This window comes from Dinoponera quadriceps, unplaced genomic scaffold, assembly GCF_001313825.1.
Source record: "Dinoponera quadriceps isolate SergipeBrazil2010 unplaced genomic scaffold, ASM131382v1 scaffold386, whole genome shotgun sequence".
NCBI lineage: Eukaryota > Metazoa > Arthropoda > Insecta > Hymenoptera > Formicidae > Dinoponera > Dinoponera quadriceps.
In genome coordinates, this window is record NW_014554505.1 from 1,237,750 (window position 1) to 1,253,648 (window position 15,899).

At 42.4% G+C, this 15,899-nt stretch overlaps 1 protein-coding gene across 1 annotated transcript; it reads left to right on the plus strand.

The window, feature by feature from the left end:
* The first annotated feature begins 1,038 nt into the window (after window positions 1–1,038).
* On the plus strand, window positions 1,039–8,877 carry LOC106751611 (zinc finger protein 271-like). The gene is made up of 3 exons (XM_014632564.1): window positions 1,039–1,361; window positions 2,400–3,950; window positions 4,949–8,877. Exons 1-3 carry the CDS (start codon window positions 1,197–1,199, stop codon window positions 5,759–5,761), a joined length of 2,529 nt encoding a protein of 842 aa, XP_014488050.1. The 5' UTR covers window positions 1,039–1,196; the 3' UTR covers window positions 5,762–8,877.
* The last annotated feature ends 7,022 nt before the right edge of the window (window positions 8,878–15,899 follow it).

The following is a 15,899-nucleotide window of genomic DNA, read 5'->3' on the forward strand; positions in this document are numbered from 1 at the left end:
GAATAAAAGAGAAAGAGCAAATTTCGTGTATCCACGAGAAGCGAGCGTTTCGTTAAAGAAGACTGATGTTGTACAATTACTTAGCGTATCCTGAGAAAATTAATGCGTAGATAAATACCTAAGTATATATTACGGTGATAGTGATTAATCGATGTTTTCATGAAATTATCGGCGACTCCGGCGCAGAATCGCTCTGTAAGTGTAACGAAAGTTTGAAATTCAAATCACTTGCCAGTAATCGCAGATAAACTATTGAGTAGTGGCGTGTTAACGTATAACATAGTCACACAGTCACGATCTGTCACCACGAATCACATCGAAACGATGCGTTTACTTTACGCGTTGAATTTTCCGAGGTCATCCGATGGTTTGTTAAAATAACCGTATGTAACTGTGCGATGAATCATTGAAATTGCTCGCTTTAATATGATTCAATCGAAATCGTGGCACGATAATCCCGTAGAATTGCTGAAACTTTCATAAAATCAGCGTATTAACTACCTTCACCGTAATGCATACGATCTTGCGATACCCTGTAAAACAGCTGTAATGTATGAATAAAAATAAAATTTATGTGTATATTAAACATGTATCTATTTTTAAGTTAACTTGTGTAAGTCTCTCCAAAAGTGGCGTGATTATAAACACCATGGTTGATTGACTCGCTGAGCTCCGTTCTTCTAATAATGTCTAGCGATCAATTCCCCGAGTCCATGAAAAGCTTACATGTATTTCCATATTGAATCGATCACAGCTGACTTTCACCAAATTCCGATTAAGTTAATTCAAAATCATCGTTAGTGAAGTGTTACCTGCTTTCTCTTATTAACAAAGATTGGCATTGGCGATTCTCATTATTCATCGATTAGCTTAATCAAGATTTGGTGAGAATCACTTTGATATTCTAATATTAAAAATTAATTAACGTAATATTCCAAGAGGAAATGAATATCATATCACGCAGATGTTCTTTCATTTTTTAATATAACTATTGCAAAGATTATGAAACGATATACGACTCCGGTTTTGAAAAAAAAAAGAGAAACCGATTATTTCGATGAATCGATGAACGAATCGAGTCGAGACTCGAGGGCAAGGTCGATCGCATCAAAGCAAATGGCGGCGCGTAGAGGCACGTAGCGAGCGGCTGATTATTGTGTTGCGGGGTAGCCTACAATACCCTTCCTGCGAGGAACATGGAAGTCGTGAACGATGACGAGATGGTGAATAATTTGGCACACGTGGAGCGACTCGCGGGCAATGAGTGTCGCACCTGCCTGCAATCCTGTACAGAAGCGTGCCAGCTCTTCCAGAATAACGACGGAATACCGGAGAAGCTGATGGACATCGCCGCTGTACAGGTTAACTATCGCACGTCACTTTGAATTTCAAATCACTGTTTCGCGCTTTCCATCGAACGCACGAAGATTCTCTTCGTACAGAGGAAAAATGTCATCGCTCGTGTTGTTTCTCCTTGCATCCGCTCGACGAACTCGACGAACCGCGTACGAATGTTGTATCGTTTTTGTCGTGGTTGGGATTCCTGTCACATTGTTCAGGATGGGGCAAGGGTGTTGTTTGTATTGTCAATTCCGTTGGAAAATCAACGGGGTCCTTGGTTAATGTCCAAGAAAAATTGGAAACAGGCGAGTCATACTCGATGATATTCGAATTGCCCATTTTCAATTACTCTTTTCAGCCAAGTGTTTAGAGACTCGGAAGACAGGATGATTTTTCAAGTTCCTAAAATATCCTTGAAGTTTTCGTCTTTCCTGAACTGTGATTTTTGTAAGAATACGACAGAATGCAATTAGGAAAGTTCAAGAAATTGCATACACTATGACTGGAGTCCCTGAAAATATCTTGATATATTCGTGTATAATTATTCCATATCAGCAGAGAGAGATATGCATTCTATGAGTTCAAGCGGGACGACATTTGAGAATAGAGAAAAATATTCCTAAGTAAGAAAGAGATTCAAAACTGAATACAAGTTATAGAATTTAAGTGAAAATCATGGAATTAAATCGCATTTGTGCAAAATATATCAGACGTGATTATTTCGGAATTATAAGCGAGTATTTTAGAAATATACTGAGTGGATCCAGTTGATTCATACGATTTGATGGATTAACATTAGTGGATTTGCTCATTTTATTCATTAGAAAAACTATCTATTAATAAGGTAACGCCAAAGAACTATCAAAGAAATTATAAAAGGAAAGACAGAAAATGTTAAGTAATCAATGGACGAGTTGGTTACACACGATGAGAAGCTGTTTGCATCGCTGAACGCATTTGTCCGCGTATTTCCTTTTTTCTGCGCACAGTGACATTTTCGTAAAGCCAAACAAACAGTATGAATAATAAACGTTAAACCAGATTTTCACGGATTCTAGGTTGAGGAAGGAGATGGTCTACCGGCCTGTATTTGTTTATCTTGCTACCGCCTGCTGAACTTGTCCTACAACTTCAAACGCCAAATTCAAGACGCTGACGTGAGATTACGTGGAATCTTGAAGCTGCAAGCTCATCCTGTGCCACACGATAAGCCGCACACGAATGGCGCAACAGTCAAATATATCGTCACCGATATTATATCCAACGTTACCTCTTGTACAAAGGACGATCTGGTAAAGCAGGAAATCTACGTTGCCCACGATATCGTGACGTTCCACGATACCACCGTTCCGTCCAATGCGAGGGTGAACGACGAGGAATCTCGCATTAGTCAGGAATTCCTGCGGAAGACGGACGAGATCGAACTGGAGCAAAATGAGGAAGACTCGCCGTACGACGCGCTCAAAGAAAATGTACGTAACACCGAACTGGAAGTAACTTTCGGACAGACGCACGCGAAGGAGATGCTCGCAGGTGCACTTGACGATCACTCGAGTCACTTGTCCGCTCCGTCGACGAACGATAAATGTGTAAAACAGGAAGACATGATGTTAACCCAAGGGAACGATGCGTCGGGGAATTTGGCGGAAGACAGCAGGATGGAAGATCTGCTGAAGATCGGTGATAAGAGCGACGTGTCTTTGGAGGATCTCACCGACCATGATGTCTCGAAAGCGCTGGGGACGGACGGTCAGGATATAAAAGGTGGGGCAAACTGCAGCGACGACGAGGAGAAGCCGCTGATATGCAGGACAGCCAGGCAGAGGTGCTTGCACTGCATCAAGTCGTTCGCGACCAAGCTGGCGTTGCAGAGACACATGATCGTGCACAAGCACAAGACGAAGCTGCGCTACGTCTGTCACATATGCGACAAGCAGTTCTCCAACATCGCCAAACTGAAGAGCCACGTGCGTAGCAGTCACGAGGCGCGCAAGGCGGACGTTGAAGTGCCGCAAGAGAACAACGCTCAGGAGAAGAGGGCTAACAGCAAGACGTCGGTGAAGCTCACTAGGAACTGCAGCAACGCACTGGTGGACAGCACGAGGGAGGAGAAGAGGAACTTCAAGTTCACGTGCAAGGTCTGCTCGAAGCAGTTCATCTATCAGAAGTCCTTCATCTCCCACGCCAAGAGCCATCCCGAGTACAACGAGGAGACGACGACGTCGGACGACGTCCTCGAGCAGTCCGCGAACAAGGCGAACGAACAGCGAGATAAGGCGCCCGTCTTCCGGGAAAACGAATCCGAGGAGGAGGAGGAAGAGGACGACGAGGACGACAACGACAACGAGCTCCCGATCGAGAGTCTGCAATGCACGCAGTGCGGCAAACTGTTCGCCACCAAGAGGAACCTGAAGAGACACATCTCCACGCACAGCGGTTTGAAGTTCAATTGTTCGACCTGCGGTAAGGGTTTCTCCAGGGTCGATAAGCTCAAGGACCATGAACAGTCGAAGCATAAAGAAGAAATATTCGGCAACACGGACGACGAGGATGACGACGAGGAGGACAATGAAAACAAAGTCAACGAGAACTCCGAGAGTCGGAAGAAGGTGAGACTATGTCTTAGTATTGGGCCGTTCTTTTTTTCGAGTTGAATGTGACTTCGCAAGGAGATAATATCCACGTTTAGCAGAACGTTTATTCTATAACTGTTGGAAGTTTTCTGAGCCGAGATTGGATTATTCTTTCAGACATAGAGGAATAATCCAGTTTCAACATAAAAACTTCTAAAAACAGTTGTATGATAAACGTTCTGCTGGGCGTGGCTGCGTTCAGTAGAGAAAGAAGCTCAGTAGTTTTTGTCCGCGACTGGAGTGTTCTTTTGTGTCCTTGATAATCCTTGATAAAAGGAGAATGGACCAATCAGAAGCAATAATCATTAAGCGTTCACTGAGCTATTTCCTTTGCTGATCGCAGGCACTGGCGAAGTATTGCTAAATTGGTCATATGGAATTTAGCGTACAGAAAAATCTCGCCATTTATGAAACCTTTAGTCGATAAATTTGTCGGTAAACTTTCAAATCGACGTAAATGATAATTGCAGGAATGCAGTTTCACAAAAATATTTAATATACTTCAATGTAGACTTGTATATCGATAATACATCGAGATAATCGTAAATTATAAAATTAATACTTATTATATAACCTAATCCAGATATCAATATCGAATGGCTAAAGATGTTCGATAATGTTATCCTTCTTCAATTATTTCCGGGCCTCTCGAAATCCGTATACCCGGAAAATTTACTCAGAGTTGAGAGTCTTTAATATTACCTCGTCGGTGACGCAGGCAATGTCTCAAACCCTATAATAATAATGACAAGCCTTTCCCGAAATTAAACATAAATTTCTATAACCTCGGCAAATAATTGTATTATTTATCAATCAACGATATAATTTCGCACGATTTCTACATGAATCGTTCATTTTTACCATCCAGTCTCCATGAGGCCAAAAGCGACACCGTTTCCGCCAACTCTGTTTACTTCTCCGAGCGCGAGCGTCTCCAACAAAACGACCACAGCAAGTCTCGTTCTCGTTTTCAGGACCGACACAACAGACCGCACACGTGTACGCTCTGCCCGAAGGCGTTCGCGCAGGCTCAATCGCTGGCGAACCACATGGAGAGGCACAAGCGGGTGAAGGACACTCAGAAGCGCTTCCTCTGCGAAGTCTGCAGCAAGTGCTTCGCCCAGAGTGGCTCGTTGGTCGCACACATGCGCACCCACACTGGCGTCAAGCCGTACGTCTGCAACGTGTGCAGCCGCGCCTTCACCAAGAGCACGTACCTGCAGCTGCACCTGAGGACCCACAGCGGTGAGAAACCGTACATCTGTCAGTATTGCAGCAGGGCGTTCGCCCGGGCCAACACCTTAGCGCGACACATCACCATGCACACGGGCGAGGCCAAGTACCACTGCCAGATCTGCACCAAGTCCTTCCGCAGACTGACATCGCTGAACGAGCACACGTACACGCACACCGGTCAACGGCCGTACGCGTGCAAGCTCTGCACCAAACGCTACAACAACGCTGGCTCGTTGTACGCGCACACGAAGAAGTGCAAGACGCAGCAGCTGACCGGCACCACCACTACGTACGCGGTCTCCGCGGACAGCGCTCCGCCGCAGAACGACGGCCCGATGTCGCAGCTGCTCATCTACTCGCAGAGGAAGCTGGTGGAGGAGGCGACGGTCGGCGGGCAGGTCGTGCCAACGCCGCAGTACATGGTGGCGAACGTGCACAATCAGAAGACGGTGTCCGCCAACGTGATGCAACCGTTCACCGTCGAGGACACGAGTGTGTACAACGCGAAACAGTTCAAGAACCCTTACTACGCGATCTACCCGAATATGTAACGACGTGTCGTCGCCGAATACGCGACCATGCCCGATGGTTGCCTGGTCTTTCGGCTGCCTGGGGTCATCAATGACTCGTGCTCGACCCTCGACTCGTTCCGCGAGGTCCCGCAGAGGATCGAACTGAATCGGTGAACTCTCGGTAACGGTACCGGAGAGTGAACACGCGGCTCCTAAAGCAATGATCTCGAGGAAGAAAGCGGCGTGCTCCCTCTGTCTCGCACATATTACCCGAGCTGAAAATGTCAGCCCGAAGGTGGACACGGTAAAGTTGCATATCCGTACCCGGTACTGCGGGTATCGTAGGAACTCGGGGAGACTTGTACATACTCTCGGGAAACATTAGGGCAATGGACTGTAGCATGTTTCAGAGAAACGGACAGCGCCGTTTCAAGTACCAACTAAAAATACGCTTTGGAAATGTTTTTTTGTTCAATAGACACAACCGGCCCGATTGTTCAACCCTAGAATACTAATCCTTTGCTTGGAGCCTTCTAACTCCAATATTCATTTTGATCTGACACTACCTGGATACCCGATCTTTCAGATAACGGATAAATGTGACGCTCCAAATTCGGATGATCCAAATAATACAAGTTCAGATCAGAGCCGAGATTCGAGGCCGGGGTCGAAATCGAAGCTAATGGCGTTTTCGATTTGCTGACCCAATTCGAGCAGCGTTCTCATAAATGCTGCAATATCGCAAACTGTAATATACGAACTGTAATATATGAATTATAGATTCGTAATAACTGCAGAGATTATAGGAACGTTGCCCGAGTCGGGTTGAGTCAGTAAATAAAATTGCCAAAATTTGCGATGGAGTCGACCAAATGGAGACGATCGCAGTAACTTAAATAAAATTGACGTTGACAAAATCTTGAAACAGGAGGTTAAGGAAAGCTCCATGGCAAGTTAATTTTACGACTATTTATTTTTGATTGTTGGAGTATAAAATATTTATATTACAATATTACATTCGACCATTGTTACAAATGTGCCGAATCGATCACAAATATCTGAATATATTTCTTTATTTGAACATATGATGCAAGGATTCATGACATGCGTTTTTTCGCTTCTGACGTCATCACACAAGATTGCAGTGAATAGTCAGGAGCCTTAATGCATTCTCTAAGAATAGTGATATCGAGAATTTCCAATCAGGCATATCATTCGTGAATATTTATGCATCAAGACTGCTGCTTTGGAGCATCGTTGCTGACTCATCAATATCAGCAGTCATGACTATTAGGATATAATGCGTCTTTTGTTGTTAATTTTGTCTCATTGGAAATGTTTGATGTCACTTTACTTAGAAAATAGAACTGCATTAATGGAGTCTTCTCAGTCAATGGTTTTCACGCCACTTTTAGAGACACTTTTATCGATAAAAGTGAGTTCAGAATATAGATCAAAGATTTTTTAATACATGACATATATATTTTTTCGCAATATAAAACAAATTGTGAAAATTGGAGTAAAAATCAGGAGAGAGAGGAAGGTTCGTAAAAAATATCTACACCTCGGAGACGCACGTTGGTATTCTAGGGTTAACAGTGGTTTCTCCTTCCAGTATATTGTATGCTTCGATGGATCGAACTGACAATTTTAGGTAATTCGAGAATGAAGGAGAAGGAAGGCAATAAAAAAAAAACACAAAAAAAATAATTCATCGTTAGAAACGTGGAGCTCATGGAAAATTGGCTCGATAAAATCCCCGATATTCGGCGGATTTAAGTTTATTCCAGCAGAAATGAAAGCAAATCATGTAAATGATTGTTTCCTGACGACAATTGTCGTATATTGCGAAACAGACAAAGTTTCGCAAACACAATTCTTCAATCGGTAGGTGGATTAAGTAAATAACGATGAAATTAGTATAAATGCTCCCATTTATATACGCGAAAAGAAGGCATAAACAATTTAGCCTGGCTCTGTTGTGATATTTATCTGACGTCTTAACACGTGCGGTATCTAGCGCAGTGTACAGTTCGTAATAGTATTGCGTTAAAACCAAAAAAGTGAATTGATCGTATTACCTCACTAACACAGAGAACCGGGACTCGAAATATTTAATTTGCTCTATAATATGCACGATGTTTTCTTCTTCGAAAGTAGAAACATTGTGAAAAAGATGTGAAAGTAATAATGTAAGGCGGCAAAATTCCATCTTCGGAATATAAGATAACATTCTTCCTCGATACGCAGGATCAGATTTATTTGGTTGAAGAATTCATTCAGAGATATTTTATTGCGGAAGAAGACCGCTGAGTGAGTGCAGTAATATTTCACGGATAACTCAGGTTACAAAAAAAAAAACGTTAGATTCTTGACATAACAATGTACAAAATATAATGAAAAATGTGACACATACACACATATACATACAAAATTAGGAGATATGATAAAGATACCAATAAGTCTTCATACAAGGAATCTGTATAAATAAATGAATTATATGTATATTATTGGATAGGATAATTTTTCTCTTAATTATGGATAATTATGGATTCCTCGTCGAATTATACATATATATCTATATATGCGTACAAAGTGTGCCCTTTCAAAAAAGTTGTATAAAATAATAACAGATCTTTTCTGTTAGTGATAATTAATGATGAGAGATTGTAATTGATCGTAACATTTTATTATCGAAATGTTTCAACACTAATATGCCCTTAGAATGCAATATTTGTCAACATTATATTGTTTATAATTAATGTTGGTTGACATTTACTAAAAGTGATTTTATTTTGTTAAATCATGTATCTCGATAAAATTAAGGTTAGATACATGCTCTTTTCTTGCAGGCAAAAACGCGAGATTGGGTAAGAGAAAAAGATTTTCATAATCATATAGATATAAAAATTTCTCGGCATGAAGACTGGAGTACAATAAATTATTATTTTTAATATAAGAGTAGACGGTCATGAAAAGTCTCGAGAGTGTAAAAATAATACTTCACTTAAATCGTAATTGACATGAAAAGTGACAACTTTTCTTGTTGCAACAAAATAAAACTGGCAACCGGTGAGAAATTGATTTTATATTAGGCTTTCACACACATTGTGTAATTATGTATAACATACATAATAAAATCGATCTTTGCACGAGTTTTCTTAATGATTATTATTACTTGCGTAATGTACAGGGTGTATCGAAAAAAAAAAACAGATCGACTATAAATATATAAATAGTTGTAAATAGTATTCGAGATAAATTATATTACGTCTTTGTAAAGGTAGCAGTTCCAGAAGTAATTCGCTTATACTTTTATGCAGTATGTCGGATATCGATAAAGCTAATACATACACACACACACACACACACACACATACACACACACACACACACAATGCAATATTTTATAATAAAGTTTCTAGAAAAATTATTCTGTCCTGTGTTTCTATCCTCGGCAACAGAGATTCACCTTAGACACCGAGAAAAATCTACCGTCTTATGATTTTTGTTCGCAATAGTGTTATTAAAAAATTAGAGTTTGGCGGGCGGTGATGCAGCGAACGGTGCGACCCAGCATCACACGCATGACGTTATCATGTCTTGTATATTTTATTCATATTTCATATATATTTCATGTATTTCTTATTTACATATTTCATGCATATTTCATGCTATTATTTTATTTTGAATTTATTATCAGAACGCTGTGGCACTATCGATGTTTCCATCGCACGGCATTCCAGCGAGAAGCGTTAAGCATGGTTCGATTTACACCATTTGAGTCCTAAACTCCACTCATGAATCTCCCTCGGAAACCCGTGGAAAAATCGCCGATTCTCGACATACATACAGGGACTAGCATGAAAGAAAAATGATTGCCCGCTGTTTTCGGGCGCGGAAATATTAAACTGTATTCCTACGGGTCTTCGAAGCTGAAAGGCACTGCAGGGTGCGGAGGGCGATGTGTCCGAGATCACTAACCAATATTTAATCAACTTTGCAGGAGAATATTATTCTCCGGACAAATCAAGGACATATGTATCAGACCGTCAAGGGGGAACTAGCATTGTTCGCGTGTGTTGATACCGAAGCACACGCACATTTGTGTATGCGTCGCCTTCGGAGCATGCAGTGGCGTAATCTTGTAAAAATCTTGAAGTTGTGAAATTACAAAGCGTTAACGCAATCTGGATCGAATGTCATTAAGCAATTAAAAAAAAAATTAGAGAACTGTTTTAACCGTAATGTGTGTACATGTGTACATGCGTATCTCGTAATTACGCATTTTTCTGAGAAATGCCTAAACGTTGATCATTTCTTGTTGACATCGAATTCTCGAGATTTAATTCAGGAGGAAAGAGTTTGCTGCAATGTGCTACTTACGATTTATGCACGAAGCGTCAGACGCCTTAATCGAGTGTGATCAATTTTTTATCTCAATTATATTGAGAAAAAATTTTGTTTACATTGAGAAAAAAATTGTTTTTTATTTGTAATCACAATCACACAAGTAAAAGAATTATAATCAAAAGAACCATTTTCCCAATAAGCGTTAATGTACAATGAACAATTTTGTGTTAAAATCGACCCATGGAAATTTCTATGTTACTTTAACAAGGTATGTTAACTTATAAGACGCATTTGTGTACTTTTTAATATATTTCCTGTGTTAAAGTAACCTAAAAATTTCAATGGACCATTTTTAATACAAATTTTTTTTCTGTGTAACCTTACATGCACATTAGTACTGCTATCCTTTGAGATAAAATCAGAAGAAGACACAGTTGAGGTCGAAAATGACTATATTTTAATGGAATTTCTTTCAGTGTATCCTTCCAACTTAACGTGTGTTTTACGTCCGTTCGTCAACGGGGGGTGGCTGCATTTCCGATATCAGCATCGACAGATTGTCTCGTGTATTGCACGTGAAATTGATCAGAAAGGTTACGCCTATGCGACCTATGTTCGATACGTTACGTACGTGTGTGTATGTATGTGTGTGTGTGTGTGGGTTTCGCCCGGAGATGGCAGCGCGCGACACACGTTCCACGTGCCGGGAATGGTATTCTCTCGGGATAAGATTCAAGGAAGAGGGTGGAACACACCGCGACTGCTCTCATCGTGGCGCTCTCGTGAGAACAAGTGCAAAACAAATGTCGCACAGGAGCTGCTCGACCGATGCGATGCGCTCGTGAAAATTGTTTCTCTAGGTTGAAATAAATCAAATTCCCCCTTGCCCCCTCCCGCCCCTTTTGCCGTCGACCCTTGTAGAACCTACCACGAAAAGGATATGAGAAACTCCAATTTGTTTGCGCAGGGTACCGTCTTACCCGGAGAGATGAGAGATGTACACGGCGTCTTCTGGAATTATCGCGTTACTTCGCACTGATCGTACGGCGGATTATTCGATTAATTCGTCCTCGAGGACTCCGAGGGCTCCGCATCCGGTGAGTCTAAACGCCTTCCTCGGAAAGTTACTCTTTAAAAGTAGCCCGGTAAGTAACGATAACCGTTATCGTTACTCAAGAAATAACGAGTCGTTATAATTTTCGTTACTTCTATCTCATCGAGTTTTGAAGACCGTATTTTTTTACAATTCGCCCTCGTCCTACTATAAACATTTTGCATATGCATTTTGAATATAACAATAAAAATAACGATTACATTCGTTACTCGGAAGATGCAATCGTGCAACCGTTACCGTTGCTAACGAAAGAAAGTAACGCTTTTAGCAAGTCGTTACTGAAGGAAAGTAATTTGAAACAGTAAGGGTGTTAGAGTTCTTCAAGTAAGTCTGACCTCCTCAGAAAATGTGCCTGAATTCAGCATATTATAGACACTCTTTATAAATAAAGATGTTCTAGTGACAAAGCAGACGCCATTTTTTTATTCGAAAAATGGGAAATGGTCTTGAAAAGCTAGATGTTACAAATGATATATTGTTTCCCATTCCTTGTACTTTCCAATGCTACAATCGAATTCATGACGTCGCTCTCCCTCGCTGCTCGTTTCTCATTTTTGACACTTTTTACTTTACCAATTCAAACTCGCGTTCTGACGAGTTAAAATTCAATGTTAACGAAGACTTTAGTCACCCACCACATGTCCGGTTTGTCGGAAGTCCTTCGAGAGACATTTTTTTTATTGACAAATTCATCGAACATTTTTCCTAATCGTAACGGAATCTCGACTACAAATTGATGTGAAGACAAATCTATCGGAAACATCACGATGATTATTTCACTGCGGGGGGTCATCGGTGATTCTCACGGCGCCACTAAAAAATCAGCGGCCGGTCACCGATGACCGCCATAGCAGTCAACGCGTTAATCGCAGACTGACGAGAGCCACACTTATCAGCAACGATTATCAGCAACTATTATCTAGATTCAATTCGTTCGGAACAATTGGCCTCTCCGATACGTTCGACAATCCCGTGACAAATGACGACATTACCTTCCCTTTGACCTAATATTAACTCTTCACGCTCCAACCGCTCTTTGGCTGGTCCTAAGGCTTACTTGAAAAGCCGAAAACTGCGGTCGCGGCATTTCTCAAGTCTGACAAGAAATCTCGAATGACACTGCTACGGCACTCTCAGAACGCAAAGGGTTAGAACTTTTGACCCCTCACTGCAACCGTCCTGTTTTACGTCGGAATGACGTCAGAGGCGGGAAGACGTGTGCCAGGAATTCTTGTGTTATATGTTCAAATAAAAATATACTCACAAAATGACATTTGTGATCGATTTAACACACTTAAAAAATTGTCCGAATACTTTTCCTTTATTCGAACAATCAATATTCGTAAAATTAACATTAATAAAAACATGAGAAAAAGGTTAAAAAGGAAGATTTTGTATCAAGTGTTGAGTTTATAGCTCTTTTAGACATCCTGAGACCACATTTAAGAAGACAAAATACATCATTTAAGGAGTCAGTAGGACCTGAAGAAAGACTCGCATTCTATATAAGGTATGCATTTAATTTTTATTTTAACTAAAGATATAATAATAATAGTTTTATAGTCGTTATAAAATTATCTTGTGGAAACTTTTTTAATGAGTTACAGTAAACTGTGACAACCTTTTGCATAAGATATTAATTTTCGTTGAAAAATCAATAGTTGGAATGTAGGAAATTCTAAACGTATATTTATTTCCTGAAAAAATACGTATTCAATAGTTATGAACGAAAATTGAGGAAACTGTTAACAAAAGCATCAGAGGTTTGGGCATTAGTTGAGAATCCACTGTCGCAGAAGGAATTGGGTTAGCGTTGGTCTGTGGACGAATAGTTGGTCGGTTCTTGGACATTGAAGTTGCATTGATGTTTTTGGAAAACCGTGTTGGGCGAAGAAGGAAGAGTGTGCGGAGAACATCACTTTACAGCCTCATTTTTATTCTACTCGCTATTTGAAATAATCGCGTCTTTATCTGAATTTTATTCCGAATAGGAAAGTTTATCACAGTTCACAGTTAAAACGGGAAGGTCAAGAAGTAACTGCACTCCTCTTAAGTAACCAGCACGATCCGTTAACTGAATTTTTCATTAATGTTGAGGATGGGAAGGAAAAGATGAGGAATGTTTCGTCACAACAGATGAATGCAGCATCAGTTCTGCTAAAACTTTCTAATAGAACTGATGCTGCATTCATCCGTTGTAGCGAGGCATTCTTCATCCTTCTTTTCTCCCCACGAACATTCTTCGATGAAGTGGAGGCTAAACTTTGTATGTCAGTCGTAGAGTAAGGTGTAGGAGCTATAAAAGCTGGAACGGTCAGAAATCGATTTGTCCTCTTCCCGTCCGTCCTTCCAATTAGTATCAACAGATCCAGGTGCAGGCAAGAGGTTCGGTCGCTATTCTTCCTCATCGTTAAAGTATGGAGTCAGGAACGCCAGTTCTTTGTCGAATTTAGGAGACTTCATTTTCGATGCTGTCTGCCCACTTTTTGTTTTTCCGCAAATTCAGAGCTTCGCGATGGTTATCTCTGACGGTCCATCGCTCTTTGCAAAAACCGTATCTGGAAAAAATTTACAAAAAATGGAACTTTCCAAAACTCAGTGACCGCCCTCGATGGCAAACACGTGCTTCAAACACTACCGCACAGTGGCTCGGATTTCTTTTGTTGTAACAAACACTTCAGCTTCGTGCTAATAGCATTAATCGACGTTAACTATAACTTTCCGAAGTTCTAATTTGGATAAGCGACTTAACTGTGAAAATTTGCACACGCCTCCACTAAAACAACTCCCAAAGGGGTAATGAAACCTTGCCACATGTCATCATTGGGATGAAGCTTTCCTATTATGCACATATTTAACAAGATCTTATTTTTCGTGACGATGTGACAGAGGAATGAAGAGAAAAAGATTTTCAACTATCGGTTAAGTCGCGCGAGAGAATTCTGCAAGAGAATGCGTTTGGGATCTTGACACTAAAATTTAGAATTTTTGAACGTAAGTCGAGTACATATGAATATCTTTCTGTTGTGATGGTTACTTGTTGTCCACACAACTTCTCAGAGGATGGCACTTCTCATTGGATGGAGATCGATTTACAAATTTCTATTTCTGACATGAGAGGATTGCACAGGAACGGGTGATATTTCACATCACGATGCTTTAGAAATCGGAGATTGATTTTGAAAAATGCTTCAGAGACAGGATCAGCGGAAAGGCAATTAAAGGCGGTTCGAGCTGGGAAAGACGACTGCCGTAATTCAATGTAAATTATTTTCAAACACAGCATAGCGTTTCTCGCCGCGAATAGTTAGTCTTAAATCGCACGATCAAAATCACAGCTGAGTATAAATCGATAATAACAAATTAATAAGTATAAATTAATAATATTAAGTGCATATTACATCCTATTTGTTTTGTAGGTATCCTATTTTAACCGGATTTCCCTTCCGCCTTACTACCAATTAATAAGTAATTAATTTTTATAACATAATTTGTGACTTACAATGAGCGTCGGCTCGCGACGCGGGGTTGTAATCCAGCCGGTGCGTCGTCACGCGCGGCACGCACGGCAGCACGGCACGCCACGCGGCAGAGAGAGAAAGAGAAAGAAAGAAAAAGAGTGAGAGAGAGAGGGAGAGAGAGAGAGAGAGAGAGAGAGCAGGTGAAAACAGGTGCGAAGGTCGCCCCGAAGGCCGCGCAACGGGACGCGACACAGCCCTGCAGGCTCCTCGCGTCCACTGGAGCGGCCAGGACCGCGCGGCGGTATCCTTCCGTCCTGCCGGTGTCGTCGTCGTCGTCGTCGCGCGGGATCGATCGTAAAGCCGCGGGGTGGGGTAGCCGGAGGGGTGCGTCATCGAATGATAGCACTCATTCGGGCTGATGGCCGTTTGGGGAAGAGGGCCGTCTGGCCTGCGAGCCGACGGGGGTGGCTCTGCGGCTGGGGGTAACCGGGAGGGTGCAGACGGCGTAGCGCGGCGCGAGGGCGGCGTTTCCAACCCCCGTCTTCGCCGCCGGCACGGCGGCGAATCAGCTTCCGGTGGGCGAACGCTCCGCGAAAAGCAACCCCCGCGGGGCCAGCCACGGCCACACCCATGCTCTCCTACCCGCGGCACCGGCGGTTATTGAATTAAGCTTATCATTTGATTTTGAGGAGACCCACCAGTCGGTCGTACGGGGCGCTCTTAAGCGGGCCGAAAAACTTCTTCCTATCCACGGTGTAATCGCAATAATTTGATATCGCTGATCCGATTACGCGTCATAAGCCGCGTATCGAGGAGCCCTGCCGGCGGCACGGCCCGGTTTCGCCGAAGCGTCGCCGACGACAGAGAGCGGCTCGTGCCGCTACTCTACCGCTCGCGGTCTACCCGGGACTTTCCCGTGGTCGAGCGGGCCCAAGAACGCGCGTGTGGCCGAACGGGCCCCCGGACTGCCGTACGAACCCGTACTCCGCTTCTTCTCCTTCTTCGCGTGCGCCCGGACCTCGCGCCCGACGTAACGAGTGTGTTGTTGTTGTTGTTGTTCCCTCTCCTTTCCCCGTCGGGGAACTTAAGCTCTCTCGCCGGCCGCGCACGGGAACGTATCCTCGTTTCCGGGGACATTGTCGATGTGCTGAAGAACGTGACGCGACCACGCCGACCTTTGCAAGTGACGTTCGACATCCGGGGGACTCTCTCTCTCTCTCTTTCTCTCTCTCTCTCTCTCTTTGAACCT